Raw genomic sequence first — 21824 nt, forward strand, 5'->3', positions numbered from 1 at the left:
GTCTTCTAACTAAAGACTAAAATTTTCTTCTCTCCAGTAAAATAGTAAAAAGCTATTTTCAAAAAAAAGAAGAAGCTGAATTTATTTTATTTATTTATTTATTTATTAGATTTGTATGCCGCTCCTCTCCATAGACTCGGGGCGGCTATTGGTCTGGTTCACCTACAGCTCAGAGTTTACTGTTGGGGCTTGGTTCATTTTTCGCATAATATATTTAATAAGATCATCCACTGAGGTTCCTGCTGTGTGCAAACACAGCTTCTTCAGCAAATTGTGGATTTAAGAATCGGAGTTAACCTGGTGTCAAGCTTTCAAATAGCATCTGAAATTAAATCAGAGACAGCGGCACAGCATTCCTCAAAAGTTCCAATTTATTATTTATTTGGAACAAGGGGGCACAATCTGAGGTTAGTTGGGGAAAAGTTCAGAAGCAACGTGAGTAGTAGATGCTTGGAACAAACTTCCAGCAGACATGGTTGGTATATCCACAGTAACTGAATTTAAACATGCCTGGGACAAATATATCCATCCTAAGATAAAATACAGGAAATAGTATAAAGGCAGACTAGATGGACCATGAAATCTTTTTCTGCCGTCAATTTTCTATGTTTCTATGCAACATCTGTGAGAAACCCGAATCTAAAGCTGCGAGGGTTTCTCCACCCAGTTGAAAGTTCATTCCCTTGTTCCCATACCCCCAACCTCCATGTTGACTAGTTGTCTTTTGCCAACGTATCATTTTACTCCCATCAGCTTCCGGGCAGGTACTGAACAAAGGATGACCTTGAGAATCTAGAAGGAATTTGTTATGGCTACATCTCTGCGTCCCTCATGCAACGGCCTCTCCCAATTTCTCACGGCAACATACAGTGGGGGAACACAGTATTTAGTCAGACACCAATTATGCAAGTTCTCCCTCTTAAAAGATGAGAGAGGCCTTTAATTGACATCATGATCGAAACATTTAAATATGTTAAAGGGTTAAGTAAGGTCCAGGAGGGAAGTGTTTTTAATAGGAAAGTGAACACAAGAACAAGGGGACACAATCTGAAGTTAGTTGGGGGAAAGATCAAAAGCAACATGAGAAAATATTATTTCACTGAAAGAGTAGTAGATCCTTGGAACAAACTTCCAGCAGACATGGTTGGTAAATCCACAGTAACTGAATTTAAACATGCCTGGGATAAACATATATCCATTGTAAGATAAAATACAGGAAATAGTATAAGGGCAGACTAGATGGATCATGAGGTCTTTTTCTGCCGTCGGTCTTCTATGTTTCTATGTTTCTATCATAGGTGGACCTCAACTATGAGAGACAACATGAGAAAACACATCCAGAAAATCACATTGTCTGATTTTTAATGAATTTATTCAACTAAACAATGCCGTTTGGTGGGACCCAGGGGAAGAGCCTTCTCTGTGGCGGCCCCGACCCTCTGGAACCAGTTCCCCCCAGAGATTAGAACAGCCCCCACCTTCCTCACCTTTCGTAAACTCCTTAAAACCCACCTTTGCCGTCAGGCATGGGGGAACTGAAACATCTCCCCCGGGCCTATACAGTTATGTATGGTATGCTTGTATGTATGTTTGCATTTAATAATGGGGTTTTTAGTGTTTTTTAAATTATTAGATTTGTTATATATTGTTTATTATTGCTGTGAGCCGCCCCGAGTCTACGGAGAGGGGCGGCATACAAATCTAATAAATAAATAAAATAAATAAATAAATAAATTATGGTGGAAAATAAGTATTTGGTCCATAACAAAAGTTCATCTCAATACTTTGTTATATATCCTTTGTTGGCAATGACAGAGGTCAAGCGTTTTCTGTAAGTCCTCGCAAGATTGGCACACACTGTTGCTGGTATGTTGGCCCATTCCTCCATGCAGATCTCTTCTCAAGAGCAGTGATGTTTTGGAGCTGTCGCCGGGTAACACTGACTTTCAACTCTCTACAAAAGTTTTCTATAGGGTTGAGATCTGGAGACCGGCCAGGCCACTCCAGGACCTTGAAATGCTTCTTACGAAGCCACTCCTTCGTTGCCCTGGCGGTGTGCTTGGGATCATTGTCATGCTGAAAGACCCAGCCATGTTTCGTCTGCAGTGCCCTTGCTGATGGAAGGAAGTTTGCACTCAAAATCTTACGATACCTGTCCCCATTCATTCTTTGATGTGCATGGCTCAGTCGTCTTGGTCCCTTTGCAGAGAAACATCCCCAAAGCATGATGTTGCCACCCCCATGTTTCACATTAGGCATGGTGTTCTTTGGATACAACTCCGCATTCTTCCCCCTCCAAACACGCCAAGTTGTGTTTCTACCAGACAAGTTCTACTTTGGCTTCATCTGACCATATGACATTCTCCCAATACTCTTCTGGATCATCCAAATACTCTCAGCAAACTTCAGAGGGGCCTAGACATGTACTACGGTAGTTTAAGCAGGGGGACACATCTGGCACTGCAGGATCTGAGTCCCTGCAGCCGTAGTGAGGATACCCTTCGTTACATTGGTCCCAGCTCTCTGTAGGTCATTCACTAGGTTCCCCTGTGGTTCTGGGATTTTTGCTCACTGTTCTTGTGGTCATTTTGACCCCATGGGCTGAGGTCCTGCGTGGAGCCCCAGATCGAGGGAGATTATCAGTGGTCTTGTATATCTTCCATTTTCTAATTATTGCTCCCACACCAAGCTGCTTGTCTGTTGCAGAGTCAGTCTTCCCAGTCTGTTGCAGGACTACAATTTTGTTTCTGATGTCCTTCAAAAGCTCCTTGGTCTTCACCATAGCTGAGTTTGGAGTGTGACTGAGATTGTGGACAGGTGTCTTTTATACTGATAACAAATTGAAACAGATGCCATTACTACAGGTAATGAGTGGAGGACAGAGGAAGTTACAGATCTGTGAGACTCAGAAATCTTTTTTTAGGTGACTACATACTTAGGATTTTCCACCATAATCTGCAAATAAATTCATTAAAAATCAGACAGTGATTTTCTGGATGTGTTTTCTCATGTTGTCTCTCATGGTTGAGGTTCACCTATAATGTCAATTACAGGCCTCTCTCATCTTTTTAAGTGGGAGAACTTGCACAATTGGTGGCTAACTAAATACTCCCACCACCACTCTATATTCTAAAGCAGTGTTTTTCAACCAGTGTGCCGCGGCACACTAGTATGCCGTGAGACATGGTCAGGTGTGCCATGGGGAAATTAGCACAGGAGATTTGAGCCGTGAAGAAGGAAGCTCAGCTTCCGGTCTCGCAACTTTTTGCTCCCACTCGCAGCCGCTCGCCCTGCCGCCTCCCCGCGGCTACTGTCTGATGCCGCTGTTGTCAGTGTGGTGTACCAGAGAGAGAGCAAGAGAGAGAGCGAGAAAAAGAGAGAGACAGAGAGAGAGTGAAAAAGAGAGGGGAGAGAGAAAGAGAGTGAGAGTGAGAAAGAAAGCAATAGAGAGACAAAGTAAGAGAGAGAGAGAAAGAAAGTAAGAGGGAGAGAGAAAGAGAAAGAAAGCAAGAGAGAGAAAGAAAGAAAAAACAAGAGAGAGAAAGTAAGAGCGAAAGAGTGAGAAAGAAAGCGAGAGAGAAAGTAAGAGAGAGAGTGAAAAAGAAAGCAAGAGAGAGAAAGAAAGTAAGAGAGGGAGAGAAAGAAAGAAAGCAAGAGAGAGAGAGGAAGAAAGAGGGAGAGAAAGAAAGTAAGAAAGCAAGAGAGAGAAAGAGAAAGTAAGAGAGAGAGAAAGTGAGAAAGAAAGCAAGAGAGAGAAAGAAAACAGAGAGAGAGAAAGAAAGTAAGAGAGGAAGAGAGAGAGAGAAGGAGAGGCTGGTTCGTGGTGTGCCCCGGGATTTTGTAAATGTAAAAAATGTGCCGCAGCTCAAAAAAAGGTTGAAAACCACTGTTGTAAAGTATAAACTAGCAGGTCAAAGTCTCTTGAACGGTGACACATGTGCCTTTCCAAAGAGTAATTGTACAAAGCAAGGGGCTGAGAGCTCTAAAGCCCAAAATTTCATACTAACGCCTGTGCTTGTGTCCTCCAACAGAAAATGATCCACAGCCTGTTTCTTATAAATCCTTCTGGGGACATATTCTTGGAGAAGCACTGGAAGAGCATCGTCTGCCAATCTGTGTGTGACTATTTCTTTGAAGCTCAGGAAAGAGCAGCCGACGTGGAAAATGTGCCTCCCGTCATCCCGACCCCTCACCACTTCCTCATCAGCATCTACCGGGACAAAATATTTTTTGTGTCTGTCATACAGACGGAAGTGCCGCCGCTTTTTGTCATCGAATTCCTCCATCGCGTAGCAGATACTTTCCAGGTGGGTCTACAGAATACAGCGGTACCTCTACCTAAGAACGTCTCTACTTACAACCTTTTCTAGATAGGAACCGGGTGTTCAAGATTTTTTTGCCTCTTCTCAAGAACCATTTTCCACTTACAAATCCGAGCCTCCGAAACTGTAACCAGAAAAGCCTGGGAGAAACCTCCGTGGGGCCTTTCTAGGAATCTCCTGGGGAAACAGGGCTGGAAAAGGCAGGGAGAAGCCTCCATGGGGCTTCTCTAGAAATCTCCAGGGAGGAAATAGGGCCGGAAAAGGCAGGGAGAAGCCTCCGTGGGGCCTCTCTAGGAATCTCCTGGGAGGAAACAGGGCCGGAAAAGGTGGAGAGAAGCCTCCATGGGGCCTCTCTAGGAATCTCCTGGGAGGAAACAGGGCTGGAAACGGTGGGGAGAAGCCTCCGTGGGGCCTCCCTAGGAATCTCCTGGGAGGAAACAGGGCCGGAAAAGGTGGGGAGAAGCCTCCATCGGGCCTCTCTAGGAATCTCCTGGGAGGAAACAGGGCCGGAAAAGGTGGGGAGAAGCCTCCGTGGGGCCTCTAGGAATCTCCTGGGAGGAAACAGGGCCTCCACCCTCCCTGTGGTTTCCCCAAGGGCACACATTTGCTTTTACATTGATTCCTATGGGAAAAATTGCTTCTTCTTACAAACTTTTCTACTTAAGAATCTGGTCACGGAACGAATTAAGTTCCTATATTCCAGATTTGAGAAACATTAACAAATACTAAATCCTCTTTTTTATTTTCTGACACATTGTCATGGAGGAAGATATATACTTGTTGCAAACAATTCTCCATCTAATCTGAGATTGGTTTTGACAATAAATTTAAAAGAGGAAAAATTTAAGATCTATAGGAAAATGTACCAAGATGGCTATATCTATTCCCAACAATCCCCATAAAATTAGGACAATTTTGTGGAAGATGAACTGAACAAACAGTAACCAAATTCATGTAGGGAGGAAAGTAACCCAGAATTAAGTAGCCCATCAATTATTACAGGATATAGGATCAGGGGAAATTATATTATTATATCATCAGTCAGCATCACTTCTTTGAATAAAAGAATGGATATTATTAAAAATAGAAGGACACTTATATTAGAAGGTCATGATCTGCAAGCAGGGTGGCATTCATGAGAGGAAAATTGAGATGAATGTATGTAAGATTTTTTAAAAATATTTTTAATTAATTTTTTAAAATATGAAACAAAACAAGACAAACAACATTTAACCGCCTTCTGCTGCACGAATCCCAGCGACCGATTAGGTCCCACAGAGTCGGCCTTCTCCAGGTCCCATCAACTAAACAATGTCGGTTGGCGGGCCCCAGGGGAAGAGCCTTCTCTGTGGCGGCCCTGACTCTCCGGAACCAGCTCCCCCCAGAGATTAGAACTGCCCCTACCCTCCTTGCCTTTCGTAAACTCCTCAAAACCCACCTTTGTCGTCAGGCATGGGGGAATTGAAACATCTCCCCCGGGCCTATATAATTTATGGATGGTATGTTTGTAGGTATGTCTGCTTAAAAATGGGGTTTTCTTAACTACTTTAAATTTTTAAATTGTAAATTATTAGATTTGTTATGAATTGTTTTATTATGTTGTGAGCCGCCCCAAGTCTACGGAAAGGGGCGGCATACAAATCTAATAAATAAACAAACAAACAAACAAACAAACAAACAAACAAACAAACATGTAAAGGAGCTGCCATTACTCCACTAAGCATAGAACTCTTCCTAATACAAAAAAGAAAGACTAATTGTAGTTTAGATCAAGATAGAAAAGTGAACATTGTTAGTAAAATATCTCTTCAAATACTACTATGACGCAAAAATCTAAACATTTCAGCATTTTCATGATATCATTGTAATAAAAATAATTGAAATCAATTAATAAAACTAAAACATATCCATTAAATATCGCTATACGATATATTCAACCTGGTAAATTTCACTTTTCCGTAGTTTATTTTTGTATCTTTAATCATCCTTTTTTACATTCCACCAATTATATACTTTCTCCCAAGTTTTATAAAACTCTGTTTCCGTTTGATTGTTTAACCGTCTCGTCATCATATCTAATTCTGCACATTCCATAATTTTCCTAAAGACATCTTCGTCTTTTGGAATTTCCTTTTCTTTCCATTTTTGTGCAAATAATAATAATAATAATAATAATTTATTAGATTTGTATGCCGCCCCTCTCCGAAGACTCGGGGCGGCTCACAACAACGATAAAAACAATATTATGCTGGCACAAATCTAATATTAAAAAACTAAAAACCCTATTATAATTAAAAACCAAACAGCACATACATACCAAACATAAGTTATAATAAGCCTGGGGGAAAGGTGTTTCAAATCCCCCATGCCTGGCGGTATAGGTGGGTCTTAAGTAGTTTACGGAAGACAAGGAGGGTGGGAGCAGTTCTAATCTCCGGGGGGAGTTGATTCCAGAGGGCCGGGGCCACCACAGAGAAGGCTCTTCCCCTGGGACCTGCCAAACAACATTGTTTAGTCGACGGGACCCGGAGAAGGCCAACTCTGTGGGACCTTATCGGCCGCTGGGATTCGTGCGGTAGCAGGCGGTTCCGGAGGTACTCTGGTCCAATGCCATGTAGAGCTTTAAGGTCATGACCAACACTTTGAATTGGTGACCGGAAACTGATCGGCAGCCAATGCAAGCCACGGAGTGTTGTAGATACGTGGGCGAATCTGGGAAGCCCCACGATGGCTCTCGCGGCCACGTTCTGCACGATCTGGAGTTTCCGAACACTTTTCAAAGGTAGCCCCATGTAGAGAGCGTTGCAGTAATCGAACCTCGAGGTGATGTGGGCAATTCTTGCCGCTACTAATATATGAATTATTAAATAATATATTTCTTTTTTATATTTAGTATCAGTAATACCTAATAAGAAAAAACCTGGGGTAAGATGTTTTTAATGTGCAAAATCTAATAAACACTTTTAAAAAGAGTTTGGGGTTTGTAAGTCATTTTAAGTACTTAAGCAATAGAATTTCCAAGTACAACTTGAAATGACCAGAATGGAACATCTATCTATAACTTTGTCTCGAGGAACTCAGATTTCCTTATGCCTTGCCTGATAGCAGATCCTCAGAATGACAGATATGGATGAGAAGCGTTCGTGTTATCTAATCCAGTCTTACTGTCCTATTTTTAAGCCTCTTGCTTCCATCCTTTGCAACAGGGAAAACTTAACACACGAGGAAGGAGCAAAAAATAGTGGATGGTTAGGGACTTTCAGATCTTCTGCTCCATATATAAGCAGACCGATTCGGTTCCTCATTTTCAGTTTTCCCAAAGTGGAATTCCCCAACCTTACATAAAATCATTGATATATTTTTTTTTCTTCAAGCAAAACATGCCAAATTATTTTAGTATTTTTCGAGCGTAAGCCAAACAGGTATGTTTAGGGCAATGCAATTTTTGTCACTAAAATTGTTTCTTTCAAAGCTATGCCCACAGAGTGGGCCTTCACCGGGTCCCGTCAACTAAACAATGTCGGTTGGCGGGCCCCAGGGGAAGAGCCTTTTCTGTGGCGGCCCCGACTCTCTGGAACCAGCTCCCCCCAGAGATTAGAACTGCCCCTACCCTCCTTGCCTTTCGTAAACTCCTTAAAACCCACCTTTGTCGTCAGGCATGGGGGAACTGAGATATCTCCCCCGGGCCTATACAATTTATGTATGGTATGCTTGTATGTATGTCTGCTTAATAATGGGGTTTTAAAAAAAATATTTTAAATTGTAAATTATTAGATTTGTCATGAACTGTTTTATTGTGTTGTGAGCCGCCCCAAGTCTACGGAAAGGGGCGGCATACAAATCTAATAAATAATAAAAAATAATAATAATGCCACTGAATATTCCGAGAGTGACATTAGCAGGTAGAAAGATACAAACATAGAGATGGAGGTTTATTGGGATTTTATACTTTCTTAACTGTTAAAGGTTTTGAGCAACATAAGGCTGAACCAGACCATATGATGGCATCTATGAGTATCCCCAATAGCTACAGGTAGCTATTACAACAGTCTGCTGCAACACTTAAGGAAAAGGCTTGTGTAAGGTTGTTGTAACTGACTGCACATCGGGACATACATAATTTCTATCCATGGTTGTCTACTGAACGCATGTCCAAAATAATTGCATTCTTCACCACCTGATGAAGAGCCTCTCTGATTTATTTATTTATTGGATTTGTATGCCGCCCCTCTCCGAAGACTCGGGGCGGCTAACAGCAACAATAAAAAACAGTGTACAATAGTAATCTGATGTTAAAAACGATTAAAAACCCATTAATATAAAAACCAAACATACATACAGACATACCATGCATAGAATTGTAAAGGCCTAGGGGGAAAGAGGATCTCAATTCCCCCATGCCTGACAGCAGAGGTGGGTTTTAAGTAGCTTACGAAAGGCAAGGAGGGTGGGGGCAATTCTAATCTCTGGGGGGAGTTGGTTCCAGAGGGCCGGGGCCGCCCCAGAGAAGGCTCTTCCCCTGGGTCCCGTCAAGCTACATTGTTTAGTTGACGGGACCCGGAGAAGACCCACTCTGTGGGACCTAACTGGTCGCTGGGATTCATGCGGCAGAAGGCGGTCCCTGAGATAATCTGGTCCGGTGCCATGAAGGGCTTTATTAGCAGGTAAAAAGATACAAACATAGAGGAGGTTTATTGGGCTTTTATACTTTCTTAACTGTTAAAAGTTTTGAGCAACATTAGGCTGAACCAGACCATATGATAGAATCTATGAGTATCCCAAATAGCTACAGGTAGCTATTACAGCAGTCTGCTGCAACACTAAGGAAAAGGCTTGTGTAAGGTTGTTGTAACTGACTGCACATCAGGACACACATAATTTCTATCCATGGGTGTCTAATGAACGCATGTCCAAAACAATTACATTCTTCACCACCTGATGAAGAGCCTCTCTGATTTATTTCTTCATCAGGTGGTGAAGAATGTAATTATTTTGGACATGCTTTCAGTAGACACCCATGGATAGAAATTATGTGTGTCCTGATGTGCAGTCAGTTACAACAAACTTACACAAGCCTTTTTCTGTCTTTCTAGCAGAAGCCTGTGGTTTTTTTCCCCTAAGTGCAGGTAGAGCTATTAAACTGGAATAAACTACTTTCTTTGTATTCTTTCTCTGGATCTAGGATTACTTTGGAGAATGTTCTGAAACCGCCATTAAAGACAATGTTGTTATTGTGTACGAGCTTCTTGAAGAAATGCTGGACAATGGTTTTCCCCTGGCAACGGAATCCAATATCCTGAAGGAGCTCATTAAACCGCCCACCATCCTGCGTTCAATGGTCAATTCCATCACAGGTACTGTGGCAGCTTCCCAGTGCTTCCAGCTAGTTCATTTTATTTTATTTTGATAAAATTGAACGGGTCCAAAGACGGGCTACAAAAACGGTGGAAGGCCTTAAGCATAAAACTTACCAGGAGAGACTTAATGAACTCAATCTGGAGTATAGAAGGGAAAGGGGGGACACGATCGAAACATTTAAATACGTTAAAGGGTTAAATAAGGTTCAGGTGGGAAGTGTTTTTAATAGGAAAGCGAACACAAGAACAAGAGGGCACAATCTGAGGTTAGTTGGGGGAAAGATCAGAAGTAACGTGAGAAAACATTATTTTACTGAAAGAGTAGTAGATGCTTGGAACAAACCTCCAGCAGTCGTGGTTGGTAAATCCACAGTAACTGAATTTAAACATGCCTGGGATAAACATACAGTATATCCATCCTAAGATAAATATACAGGAAATAGTATAAGGGCAGACTAGATGGACCATGACCATTTCCCGACCTTGGCGGTAGGGAAAGCAAGTAGGATGCTTGGCTGCATAGCTAGAGGTATAACAAGCAGGAAGAGGGAGATTATGATCCCGCTATATAGAGTGCTGGTGAGACCACATTTGGAATACTGTATTCAGTTCTGGAGACCTCACCTACAAAAAGATATTGACAAAATTGAACGGGTCCAAAGACGGGCTACAAGAATGGTGGAAAGTCTTAAGCATAAAATGTATCAGGAAAGACGTCATGGACTCCATCTGTATAGTCTGGAGGACAGAAGGGAAAAGGGGGAACATGATCGAAACATTTAAATATGTCAAAGGGTTAAATAAGGTTCAGGAGGGAAGTGTTTTTAATAGGAAAGTGAATATAAGAACAAGGGGACACAATCTGAAGTTAGTTGGGGGAAAGATCAAAGGCAACATGAGAAAATATTATTTTATTGAAAGAGTAGTACATGCCTGGGATAAACAATACAGTATATCCATCCTAAGATAAAAATACAGGGAATAGTATAAGGGCAGACTAGATGGACCATGACCATTTCCCGAGCTTGGCGGTAGGGAAAGCAAGTAGGATGCTTGGCTGCATAGCTAGAGGTATAACAAGCAGGAAGAGGGAGATTATGATCCCGCTATATTGAGTGCTGGTGAGACCACATTTGGAATAATACTGTGTCCAGTTCTGGAAGCCTCACCTACAAAAAGATATTGACAAAATTGAACGGGTCCAAAGACGGGCTACAAAAATGGTGGAAGGCCTTAAGTGTAAAACGTATCAGGAAAGACTTCATGAACTCAATCTGTATAGTCTGGAGGACAGAAGGAAAAGGGGGACACGATCGAAACATTTAAATATGTTAAAGGGTTAAATAAGGTTCAGGTGGGAAGTGTTTTTAATAGGAAAGCGAACACAAGAACAAGAGGGCACAATCTGAGGTTAGTTGGGGGAAAGATCAAAAGCAACATGAGAAAATATTATTTGACTGAAAGAGTAGTAGATGCTTGGAACAAACCTCCAGCAGTCGTGGTTGGTAAATCCACAGTAACTGAATTTAAACATGCCTGGGATAAACATACAGTATATCCATCCTAAGATAAATATACAGGAAATAGAATAAGGGCAGACTAGATGGACCATGACCATTTCCCGACCTTGGCGGTAGGGAAAGCAAGTAGGATGCTTGGCTGCATAGCTAGAGGTATAACAAGCAGGAAGAGGGAGATTATGATCCCGCTATATAGAGTGCTGGTGAGACCACATTTGGAATACTGTGTTCAGTTCTGGAGACCTCACCTACAAAAAGATATTGATAAAATTGAACGGGTCCAAAGACGGGCTACAAGAATGGTGGAAGGTCTTAAGCATGAAACGTATCAGGAAAGACTTCATGAACTCAATCTGTATAGTCTGGAGGACAGAAGGGAAAAGGGGGGACATGATCGAAACATTTAAATATGTCAAAGGGTTAAATAAGGTCCAGGAGGGAAGTGTTTTTAATAGGAAAGTGAACACAAGAACAAGGGGACACAATCTGAAGTTAGTTGGGGGAAAGATCAAAAGCAACGTGAGAAAATATTATTTCACTGAAAGAGTAGTAGATCCTTGGAACAAACTTCCAGCATACGTGGTTGGTAAATCCACAGTAACTGAATGTAAACATGCCTGGGATAAACATAGATCCATTGTAAGATAAAATACAGGAAATAGTATAAGGGCAGACTAGATGGACCAGGAGGTCTTTTTCTGCCGTCAATCTTCTATGTTTCTATGTTTATTTATTGGAATGGAATAGAATAGAATAGAATAACAGAGTTGGAAGGGACCTTGGAGGTCTTCTAGTTTCTTACGGACCTTTTCTTTGCCTTTCCAAGGTAGCAGTAACGTCGGGGACACACTTCCAACCGGCCAATTGTCCAACATTCCCTGGCGAAGAGCGGGAGTGAAGTACACGAATAACGAGGCCTATTTCGATGTGATTGAAGAAATTGATGCCATCATAGACAAGTCTGGTAAAGAAATGCCCTGCAGACATGGTTGTCGATAAGATGGGAGGGAGTTATACCTTCGTTAACCTTTGCTTCACAGATTGTTGCATGGGAAGGGAACTCTATTGCAATGGACAGTTTTCCATGAATCTTGGAACACCTTAGTTAAGACCTGGAGGGATTTTCCCTGTTGAACTCCGAACACAGACAGCGGTTCATTTTTTTTTTGTAAATTTTTATTTTGTTTCTCCAGCATTTCACATATATCAATACATGTACCTTACAATATGTCAATAACATTATTATTATTATTATTATTATTATTATTATTATTATTATTATTATTATTATTATTAGATTTGTATGCCGCCCCTCTCCGTAGACTCGGGGCGGCTGACAGCAATGATAAAAACAATATACAGTGTTCCCTCGATTTCCGCGGGGGATGCGTTCCGAGACCGCCCGCGAAAGTCGAATTTCCGCGAAGTAGAGATGCGGAAGTAAATACAGTGTTCCCTCGATTTTCACAGGGGATGCGTTCCGAGACCGCCCGCGAAAGTCGAATTTCCGCGAAGTAGAGATGCGGAAGTAAATACACTATTTTTGGCTATGAACAGTATCACAAGCCTTCCCTTAACACTTTAAACCCCTAAACTGCAATTTCTCATTTCCTTAGCAACCATTTAGATTATTACTCACCATGTTTATTTATTAAAGTTTATTAAAAAAAATATTTATTAAAGGCGGACGAAACTTTGGTGATGACGTATGATGTCATCGGACGGGAAAAACCGTGGTATAGGGGAAAAAAACGCAAAGTATTTTTAATTAATATTTTTGAAAAACCGTGGTATAGCCGTTTCGCGAAGTTTGAACCCGCGAAAATCGAGGGACTACTGTACACCATTTTGGGCTATGGACAGTATCACAAGCCTTCCCTTAACACTTTAAACCCCTAAATTACCATTTCCCATTCCCTTAACAACCATTTACTCACCATTATTACTGGTACTCACCATTGAATAAGACACTTAGTGATCCTGATATTTATAAACATAATTATTTATTAACAATAATTATTTTTTTATTATTTATTTGCAAAAATTATTAGCTTGGCGATGACATATGATGTCATTGGGTGGGAAAAACCGTGGTATAGGAAAAAAACGCGAAGTATTTTTTTATTAATATTTTTTTTAAAACCGTGGTATAGGCTATTCGCGAAGTTCGAACCCGCGAAAATCGAGGGAACACTGTATAATGACAAATCTAATAGTCCCTTCCAACTCTGTTGTTATTGTTAAACTCACCGTCTCCTGGTTTCTAGGCCAGCACCTGAAGCAGCAGACCAAATGATCTCTCGTTTATTTCCACAGGCTCCACCGTCTTTGCCGAAATCCAAGGCGTCATCGATGCTTGCGTGAAGCTCTCTGGAATGCCAGATCTTTCGCTTTCTTTCATGGTAAGGGGGAATTTTGTGCGTTTCGGGGGGAAGCACCCTCTATGTGTGATTTCTATCCGAGCCTTCCTAACGGCCAAAGAACAGGTGGTTTGGCTTTAATTCCAGCCATGCTTAAACGTCCCCATCCCAGTGCAGGATTTCAATCCCTCTGCATTTTCGATCAGTTCATCCAGAAGCTCCTTGGAATCCTCCTTCTCTTTGGCTTCCTTTGGAAAGTCTGTGGCCATTGAACCCCTTAAGATTAGATTAGATTTATTGGATTTATATGCCGCCCGTCTCCGCAGCCTCGGGGCGGCTCACAACAATAGTAAAAAAACAGTACATAGTGACAAATCCAATGCCCACCAATCCAATTACAATTTTAAGTTAAGAAATTCATAAAACCATCCCAATATATATAAAAAACAAGCACACAATCAATCAAACAGCAAAACAACATGGGCAAGGGGGAGATGTTTCAGTTCCCCCATGCCTGACGGCAGAGGTGGGTTTTAAGGAGTTTACGAAAGGCAAGGAGGGTGGGGGCAATCCTAATCTCAGGGGGAGGCTGGTTCCAGAGGGTCGGAGCCACCACAGAGAAGGCTCTTCCCCTGGGTCCCGCCAACCGACATTATTTAGTTGACGGGACCCGGAGAAGGCCCACTCTGTGGGACCTAACCGGTCGCTGGGAATCGTGCGGCAGAAGGCGGTCCCGGAGATATTCTGGTCCGGTGCCATGAAGGGCTTTATAGGTCATAACCAACACTTTGAATTGTGACCGGAAACTGATCGGCAACCAATGCAGACTGCGGAGTGTTGGAGTAGTATGGGCATACTTAGAGAAGCCCATGATTGCCTTCGCAGCTGCATTCTGCACGATCTGAAGTTTCCGAACACTTTTCAAAGGTAGCCCCATGTAGAGAGCGTTACAGTAGTCGAGCCTCGAGGTGATGAGCTAGAAGTGGTTATTGTTCTGTTGGGCTCTATGCTAAGAGTCTCCCGAAAATTCAAGGGTGCAAATTTCAGACACACACACACTTGAAAGTTCAAAAAACAATGTTCTTTATCACAAAAATTCCAAAGAAACAAAGCACCCTTTTTGTATTGCAAAGAGCACTCGTCCCAAAACAACCTGGTGGTCTGTACAATCCCCTTAATCAGTCCTTAAGTACTTAGTTAGCAGCTGTGAAGGAACGTCACAGCCCTCCTTCTTCCACAAAGTGAGACACACACACTTTGCTCTGCTTTGGTTTCAAAGTCGTGAAAAATCAACTAACAAAGTCTGGAAACGGCAAGGCACGGTCCTGAAGAAACAACGATCAGATAATCTTCCACAACGGCCCAAGACAGCACGCTGCTATTTATATCTGCAGCTCTATTTACTGGAGCCCCACCCAAACACAGGTGGCCTCTCTTATCTCCTGTAATATTTCTTCAATTGGTCTCTTCTATGCATAAGTCTGTGCCTGCGTGGGTCTAACACTGCCTCATCCAAATCAACTGAAAATAATAACTGTCGACTAAACAATGTCGTTTGGCGGGCCCCAGGGGAAGAGCCTTCTCTGTGGTGGCCCCGGCCCTCTGGAACCAACTCCCCCCGGAGATTAGAACTGCCCCCACCCTCCCTGTCTTTCGTAAACTACTCAAGACTCATTTATGCCGCCAGGCATGGGGGAGTTAAGATATTCCTAGGCCATTACAAGTTATGCACGGTATGTTTGTGTGTATGTTTGGTTTTATAATAAGGGTTTTTAGTTGTTTTTATTAATTGGATTGTTACATGCTGTTTTTATCATTGTTGTTAGCCGCCCCGAGTCTGCAGAGAGGGGTGGCATACAAATCCAATCAATCAATCAATCAATCAATCAATCAATCAATCAATCCATACATACATACATACATACATACATACATACATACATAATGAAGATTGGCTTCCTGGGCTGTGTGCCAACCCCCCCCCCTCTTCCGAGTCACCCCCACCTTCTTCTTCCTCCAAGGAAACTGCACTCCCTGACTCTGTCGGCAATAAAACAGGCCTTGGACATGTTGATGTTTCCCCTGCATCCACCTCCACATTCCCTGGGGCAGGAGAAGGGGCAGAGCCAACCAAAACAGCTCATAAATCAGAAAGTGGCTGCTATCTTTCGAAGGTTCAAGGAGTTAGCACAGAAATAAACCCCAGTCAGTTTTTAACTGAGTTAAAATCTGGTGGCTATTGGTTTGTATTATAATAATGCCGTTTTCCATTAGGGGCCTTCTCCCAACAAAAAATCCCCGCGGCCAGGCACACACACACACACACCGGCCCTTTGAGGTCAAACACAATCCTGATGCTGCATTGGCAGTTCTGTGTTAGCAAAAACTTCAGAAGAGAAGGATTTAGGGGTAGTGATTTCTGACAGTCTCAAAATGGGTGAGCAGTGTGGTCGGGCAGTAGGAAAAGCAAGTAGGATGCTTGGCTGCATAGCTAGAGGTATAACAAGCAGGAAGAGGGAGATTGTGATCCCCTTATATAGAGCGCTGGTGAGACCACATTTGGAATACTGTCTTCAGTTCTGGAGACCTCACCTACAAAAAGATATTGACAAAACTGAACGGGTCCAAAGACGGGCTACAAGAATGGTGGAAGGTCTTAAGCATAAAACGTATCAGGAAAGATTTCATGAATTCCATCTGTATAGTCTGGAGGACAGAAGGAAAAGGGGGGACATGATTGAAACATTAAAATATGTTAAAGGGTTAAATAAGGTTCAGGAGGGAAGTGTTTTTAATAGGAAAGTGAACACAAGAACAAGGGGACACAATCTGAGGTTAGTTGGGGGAAAGATCAAAAGCAACATGAGAAAATATTATTTCACTGAAAGAGTAGTAGATCCTTGGAACAAACTTCCAGCAGACGTGGTAGATAAATCCACAGTAACTGAATTTAAACATGCCTGGGATAAACATATATCCATCCTAAGATAAAATACAGGAAATAGTATAAGGGCAGACTAGATGGACCATGAGGTCTTTTTCTGCCATCAGTCTTCTATGTTTCTATTATGTGGAATCGAGTTTGATACCCCTGATCTAAATGACTGAGAATCTCCATAGATTATTGACAAAGGGAGGAGAGTTTTGGACTTGGGCCTGGGTGCAAAGCCACACTACTGTCTTGTGTTCTCTCAGCGGGGTTTCTTGTCATGATCTAAATGAAAAGAAATGCGAGGAATTGGGCAGGGCTGATTATGAGAGAGAGAGAGATAATTGGAGAGGCATATTTCTTTGTGAGTAAACTCCATTGCATTTCTTTCGGCCTTGTTTCCCTTGAGTTACAAACACCAAAAGGATAGGATAGTATAGGACTCAAACTCAACCCGGATAAGACGGAGTGGCTGTGGGTTCTGCCTCCCAGGGACAATTCCATCTGTCCGTCCATAACCCTGGGGGGTGAATTATTGACCCCATCAGAGAGGGTCCGCAACTTGGGCGTCCTCCTCGATCCACAGCTCACATTAGAGAAACATCTTTCAGCTGTGGCGAGGGGGCGGCATACAAATCTGATAAATGAATGAATGAATGAATGTGCAGATTTAGTGAATAGTTTGACAGTGTTAAGGATCTCCGGAGAGGGGCGGCATATAAATCTAATGAATAATAAATAATAATAATAATTATTATTATTATATGTTTAGCAGAGTGATGGCGTTCGGGGAAAAACTGTCCTTGTGTCTAGTTGTCTTGGTGTGCAGTGCTCTGTAGCGACGTTTTGAGGGTAGGAGTTGAAACAATTTATGTCCAGGATGCGAGGGGTCAGTAAATATTTTCACTGCCTTCTTTTTGAATTGTGCAGTATACAGGTCCTTAATGGAAGCCAGGTTGCTACCAATTGTTTTTTTCTGGAATATAGTAAGTAGGTAAAAAGGACTGTCCTTTTTACGTTACTATATTCCAGAAAAAATAATTGGTATGAACCTGCCTTCCATTGAGGACCTGTATACTGCACAATTCAAAAAGAGGGCCGGTAGGCCCAAAGCAGAACAATTTCCAGGCCTGACCAATCCCTTCTGAAGTCCACCGAGACCTTGCGATAGCAGGCAGGACATAGGGGAGAAGCCAGCAGGCATAATCTCATCTCACTGCCCATGTATTCTGTTCCATTCTCCGTACTGAAGGAGCGGGTCCAGCAGTCACATGGGTTGCTCATGTCCAATCCGGTGGAACTGAGCCTAGTGTTAAAAAAGCTTGCTGGATCCGCCCCTTCCCCAGAATTCGCTCAGTTCTCGCATCCTGCGGTTGTATTGTGATAGCTCGTTCAACATCCTAACACCTTCCCTTCGATCTTTCCTTCAAAAGTAGTAAGATTTGATTATACTTATTTGCTTACTTGCCTTAATAGCGCCAGCCGTTTTCGGCTCGGCTTTTTTCCTTTGGGAGAAGTTGCGGTTTCGTTTTCCCACGGCTTTTCTTGCCGTTTACGATTCCCGCTGCCGCTTGTGGATTCTTTTAATCCCTTGGCCTGGAGGTCCTTGTGCAAGTATTGCTTCATTGATTTAATTATAGTGCTATTGTTAAAGGGCTTAAGAGATACCTCCTGCGGTGCGAGACGCTTGTTTCTAGTCTCCTGGACTTAGTCGATCGCTTCCCCTTTAAGATTTCTATTACGGAGCGATTTTTTCGGCGCGAAGGCCTTCGCGCCCTTTTTTAACTTAGGCCTCTCGTGTTGGCCTTCTGCCAGCCGCGTAGGCCTTAGTCCACCGCTCGGATCCCGGAGTGGGCTTTGGGACGCTCAGGCTTAATTCTCCACCGGCTAAGCCTCCAACCAGAGTGCCTTGGTTACTTTAGTTAAAGTTTAGGGAGGCTGGCCACGCTGTATTTGGGGACACGAACTCTGGGTTTGCCCAGATTGCCCTCAAGTCTCAGCAGCTCCGAGGCCTAGGAGCAGGATCCATTCCTCTTGGGAAGTCCTTGAAATTCTTCTCCCTAATCATCCAGTTTATTTGGCTCAGCCTTGTCTTCTGTTAATTGTCAGACTATGGCTACTTTTCCCAAGAGAGGCACCACTCAAGGTCCCAGAGAGGCCAGGCCTACAGGCGATGAGATTACCAGTATCCCCCAGGCCTCGACCTCCTCTTCTTCAGGGGCCCGCCCCTTGACTAAAGTCACCAGGGCTGAGAAGAGAAGGGACCAAGCCCTACAAAAAATCCATGACAAATCAGCAAAGCGTTTGAAAGTACAGGCCCAAGTACTCAGTAGTCATGACCCCCCAGAGGCTCCTAATCTGCCTTCTTCTGGGGTCACTGTGTTATCTCTGGATGAGCCAAACCTAGACAGACCCCAACCTAACCTATGGGGATTAGGTCCAGAGGAACCAGATATTATTGAAGATTCCCCCCAGCCAGGATCCTCCCAGGCTTTCAGGGATTCTTCTGCCATTCCTGCTGATATTTCTAGTTTACCTCCTGAATTCCAATCTATTTTTTCTGTGTTGTCCAAGGCCATTGATGCTAAACTTTCTACCATCAATGCGCCCTCCTTACCTCATCCACCTCCTCGTCCCTCCCGCCCCTTGGGTTCCTCCCCAACGGTTAGAGCTCCTATTCAGGATGAATCAGATTCCTCTCAGGACGAATATGAGGATATGGAAGAGGATGAGGATCACTTTCAAGGTCTCTCAGATGATGAGGAATCCCAAATAAAGGTTCCTTCTCCAATTACTATTTTTCCCTCTCAATTGTTCAAATCTCTCCTCCTCAAAGCTAGAATTTCTACAGGATTGGCGGCCCAGGAGAAACAGGCCTCCACATCCTCTGAACCCCCGGAGGAGAATTTACCTTACTTCACAGAGGAACAGGAGGATAACGAGGTAATTCCTATGCCTAAATTGTTTAAAGATGCCTTACTTAAGCAGTGGGATTTCCCAGCCTCTGGGCTTAATCCCACTACCAAGGACAAAAAGTTGTACAAACTCTCTTCTTCCTATGAGGATCTCCTATCTTTTCCCAAACCGGATGAACCTGTCAAAATTCTTCACTCGGCGGCTGCCGTGCCAGGCGAAGCAGAGGAGGTCCTCCGTCCAGAGGACAAGCGGATTGAACAGATGCTCAAAAGAGGATTCACCGCAGATTCCTGGGCCATTAAAAGTTCCGCAGCGGCTTCCTTTTTCTCCAGAGCCATGCTTCTGTGGCTTCGCCAACTTCAACAGCATATTCCTCCCGATGACTTGAGAGGTCAACAAGACTTCAACAAGGTATTTGCAGCTGCTCAGTACGTGGCTGATGCCACTTTACAATCTACTAGATTTGCAGCCAAGTCTATTGCAGCTTCTACAACGGCAAGAAGACTCCTATGGCTCCGCCCTTGGCAAGCAGGAGTACGTCAGAAGTGGCAGTTATCTCTGGGACCTTTGAAGCGCGACCTTCTTTTCGGGGATCTTCTGGATCCACTCCTCACGGAAACCACGGACAAGAAGAAAGTATTGGGTCCAACCACCAAAAAGGCCACCAAAACGCAGTCCTTTCGTCGCCCAGGGCGTCAACAAGATCAAGCGGCTTCCTATCAGAGAACCCCAGGTCAGTATTCCCCCCGCTTTCGTTCCCAAGGTAGGAACTCCAGGGGCAGAGGTTTTCGCTTCCAAAGGGGAGCGTCCTCTAACAGGGCTTCAAAAAAACCTAGATGGTAGTTCTTCCTCGATTCCCATAGGTGGCCGCCTAGCCTATTTCGCCTCTAATTGGCGTCTCACCTCCAAGGACCCCTGGGTCATTGACACTGTTCAAAAAGGCCTTCTTTTAGAATTTACTTCCCCCCCCCCCCTAAACGTTTTATTTCCTGCCCTTCTCCCAGGTCCTCCTCAGATTGTAACCGTATGGAGGAGGCCATTTCCCACTTATGGTCCATCAGAGCCATTCAACCGGTTCCCCCCGGTCAGAAGGGCCGAGGTTTTTATTCCATCCTATTTATGGTTCCAAAATCCTCCGGAGGTTGGAGAGCTATTTTGGATTTAAAGAAGCTGAACCTATTCATCAAATATAGGAAGTTTAAGATGCACTCCTTATCATCCATTTTGGCCGCCATCCACCCGGGAGATTTCATGGTTTCTTTAGACCTCACTGAGGCCTACCTCCATATTCCTATAGCCAAATGCCACAGAAAATTTTTACGTTTCTCTTTCCAGGGCAGGCATTTCCAGTATAGGGCGATGCCATTTGGCCTTTCCTCGGCCCCTAGGGTCTTTACAAAACTCTTGGGGTCTCTGGCGGCCTATATCCGGGCGTCACCCATCCACATTTTATGTTACCTTGATGATATTTTGGTTCATGGGAATTCCCTAGAGAAAGTGAAAGTAGACCTTTCTGTCACCATGTCGGTTCTACAGGACCATGGTTTTTCCATCAACTTTGACAAAAGTCACCTCCAACCTTCCACATCCATTTTACACCTGGGATCCATTATAAATTCAGAATCTTCCCAGGTCTTTCTCTCTCCTGAGAGAAAAATCAGTATAGGGGAGTTAATTTCACGCATTTTATCTCAACCTTCAGTTTCCATAGTAACCCTGTCTTCCCTTTTGGGGAAGATGGTGTCATGCATAGGCATCATTCCTTGGGCTCGCCTTCATGCTAGGGAACTACAGTGGCTCCTATTACCCTTTCAGAGATCGGGGCACAGCAACTCAAGTCGTCGCATTGTCATCCCACCAATTGTTCGCAGATCCTTCAAGTGGTGGAAGTCTCCGGCCATGGACAAAGGATCCCCTTTCAGGTGCCCGGATCAATTTGTCATCACCACAGACGCCAGTCTATCGGGATGGGGCGCCCACGCCCAGGGGATGATAGCCCAGGGCACGTGGTCCCCGGAGGAAGCTTCCAAGCCAATCAATTGGCTAGAGTTAAGAGCCGTATCCCTGGCTCTGAAGCAATTCTCTCCTCGCATCCCAAACCGGCACGTTCTCATTCTCACCGACAACATTGCCACAAAAAGCCATATCTGCAGACAGGGGGGCACGAGATCCAAGGCCCTCATGAGGGAGGCCCTCAAGTTAGGCCTTTGGGCGGAAAAACACCTTCGGTCGCTCCTAGCCGACCACATCTCGGGGAGCCTCAACGTCCAGGCGGATTGGCTATCTCGAGCAACGATAGACCCAGGAGAGTGGAATCTCCATCAAGACCTGTTCCATCAAATCAGCCTCAGATTCGGCCTACCAGTCCTGGATCTCTTCGCGACCAATGCGAACGCCCAACTCCCTCGCTTTTTTTCCAG

The 21824-nt window shown here is 43.6% G+C and overlaps 1 protein-coding gene across 2 annotated transcripts in view; it reads left to right on the top strand.

Moving 5' to 3' along the window:
* Nucleotides 1–21824, top strand: part of AP3M1 (adaptor related protein complex 3 subunit mu 1) — a 45003-nt gene that overhangs the window by 12312 nt on the left and 10867 nt on the right. The window contains exons 1-5 of one of the 2 annotated variants that reach the window (XM_070752035.1): nt 2472–2864; nt 4032–4307; nt 9505–9676; nt 12026–12163; nt 13516–13601. In XM_070752035.1, the coding sequence (XP_070608136.1) occupies nt 2850–2864; nt 4032–4307; nt 9505–9676; nt 12026–12163; nt 13516–13601 (687 nt within the window). In that variant the 5' untranslated portion in view covers nt 2472–2849. Of the gene's footprint in view, nt 1–2471; nt 2865–4031; nt 4308–9504; nt 9677–12025; nt 12164–13515; nt 13602–21824 lie in introns of those variants that run through there. The other variant, XM_070752036.1, reaches the window with a different exon arrangement.

Source organism: Erythrolamprus reginae, chromosome 5, assembly GCF_031021105.1.
Source record: "Erythrolamprus reginae isolate rEryReg1 chromosome 5, rEryReg1.hap1, whole genome shotgun sequence".
Taxonomy (NCBI): domain Eukaryota; kingdom Metazoa; phylum Chordata; class Lepidosauria; order Squamata; family Dipsadidae; genus Erythrolamprus; species Erythrolamprus reginae.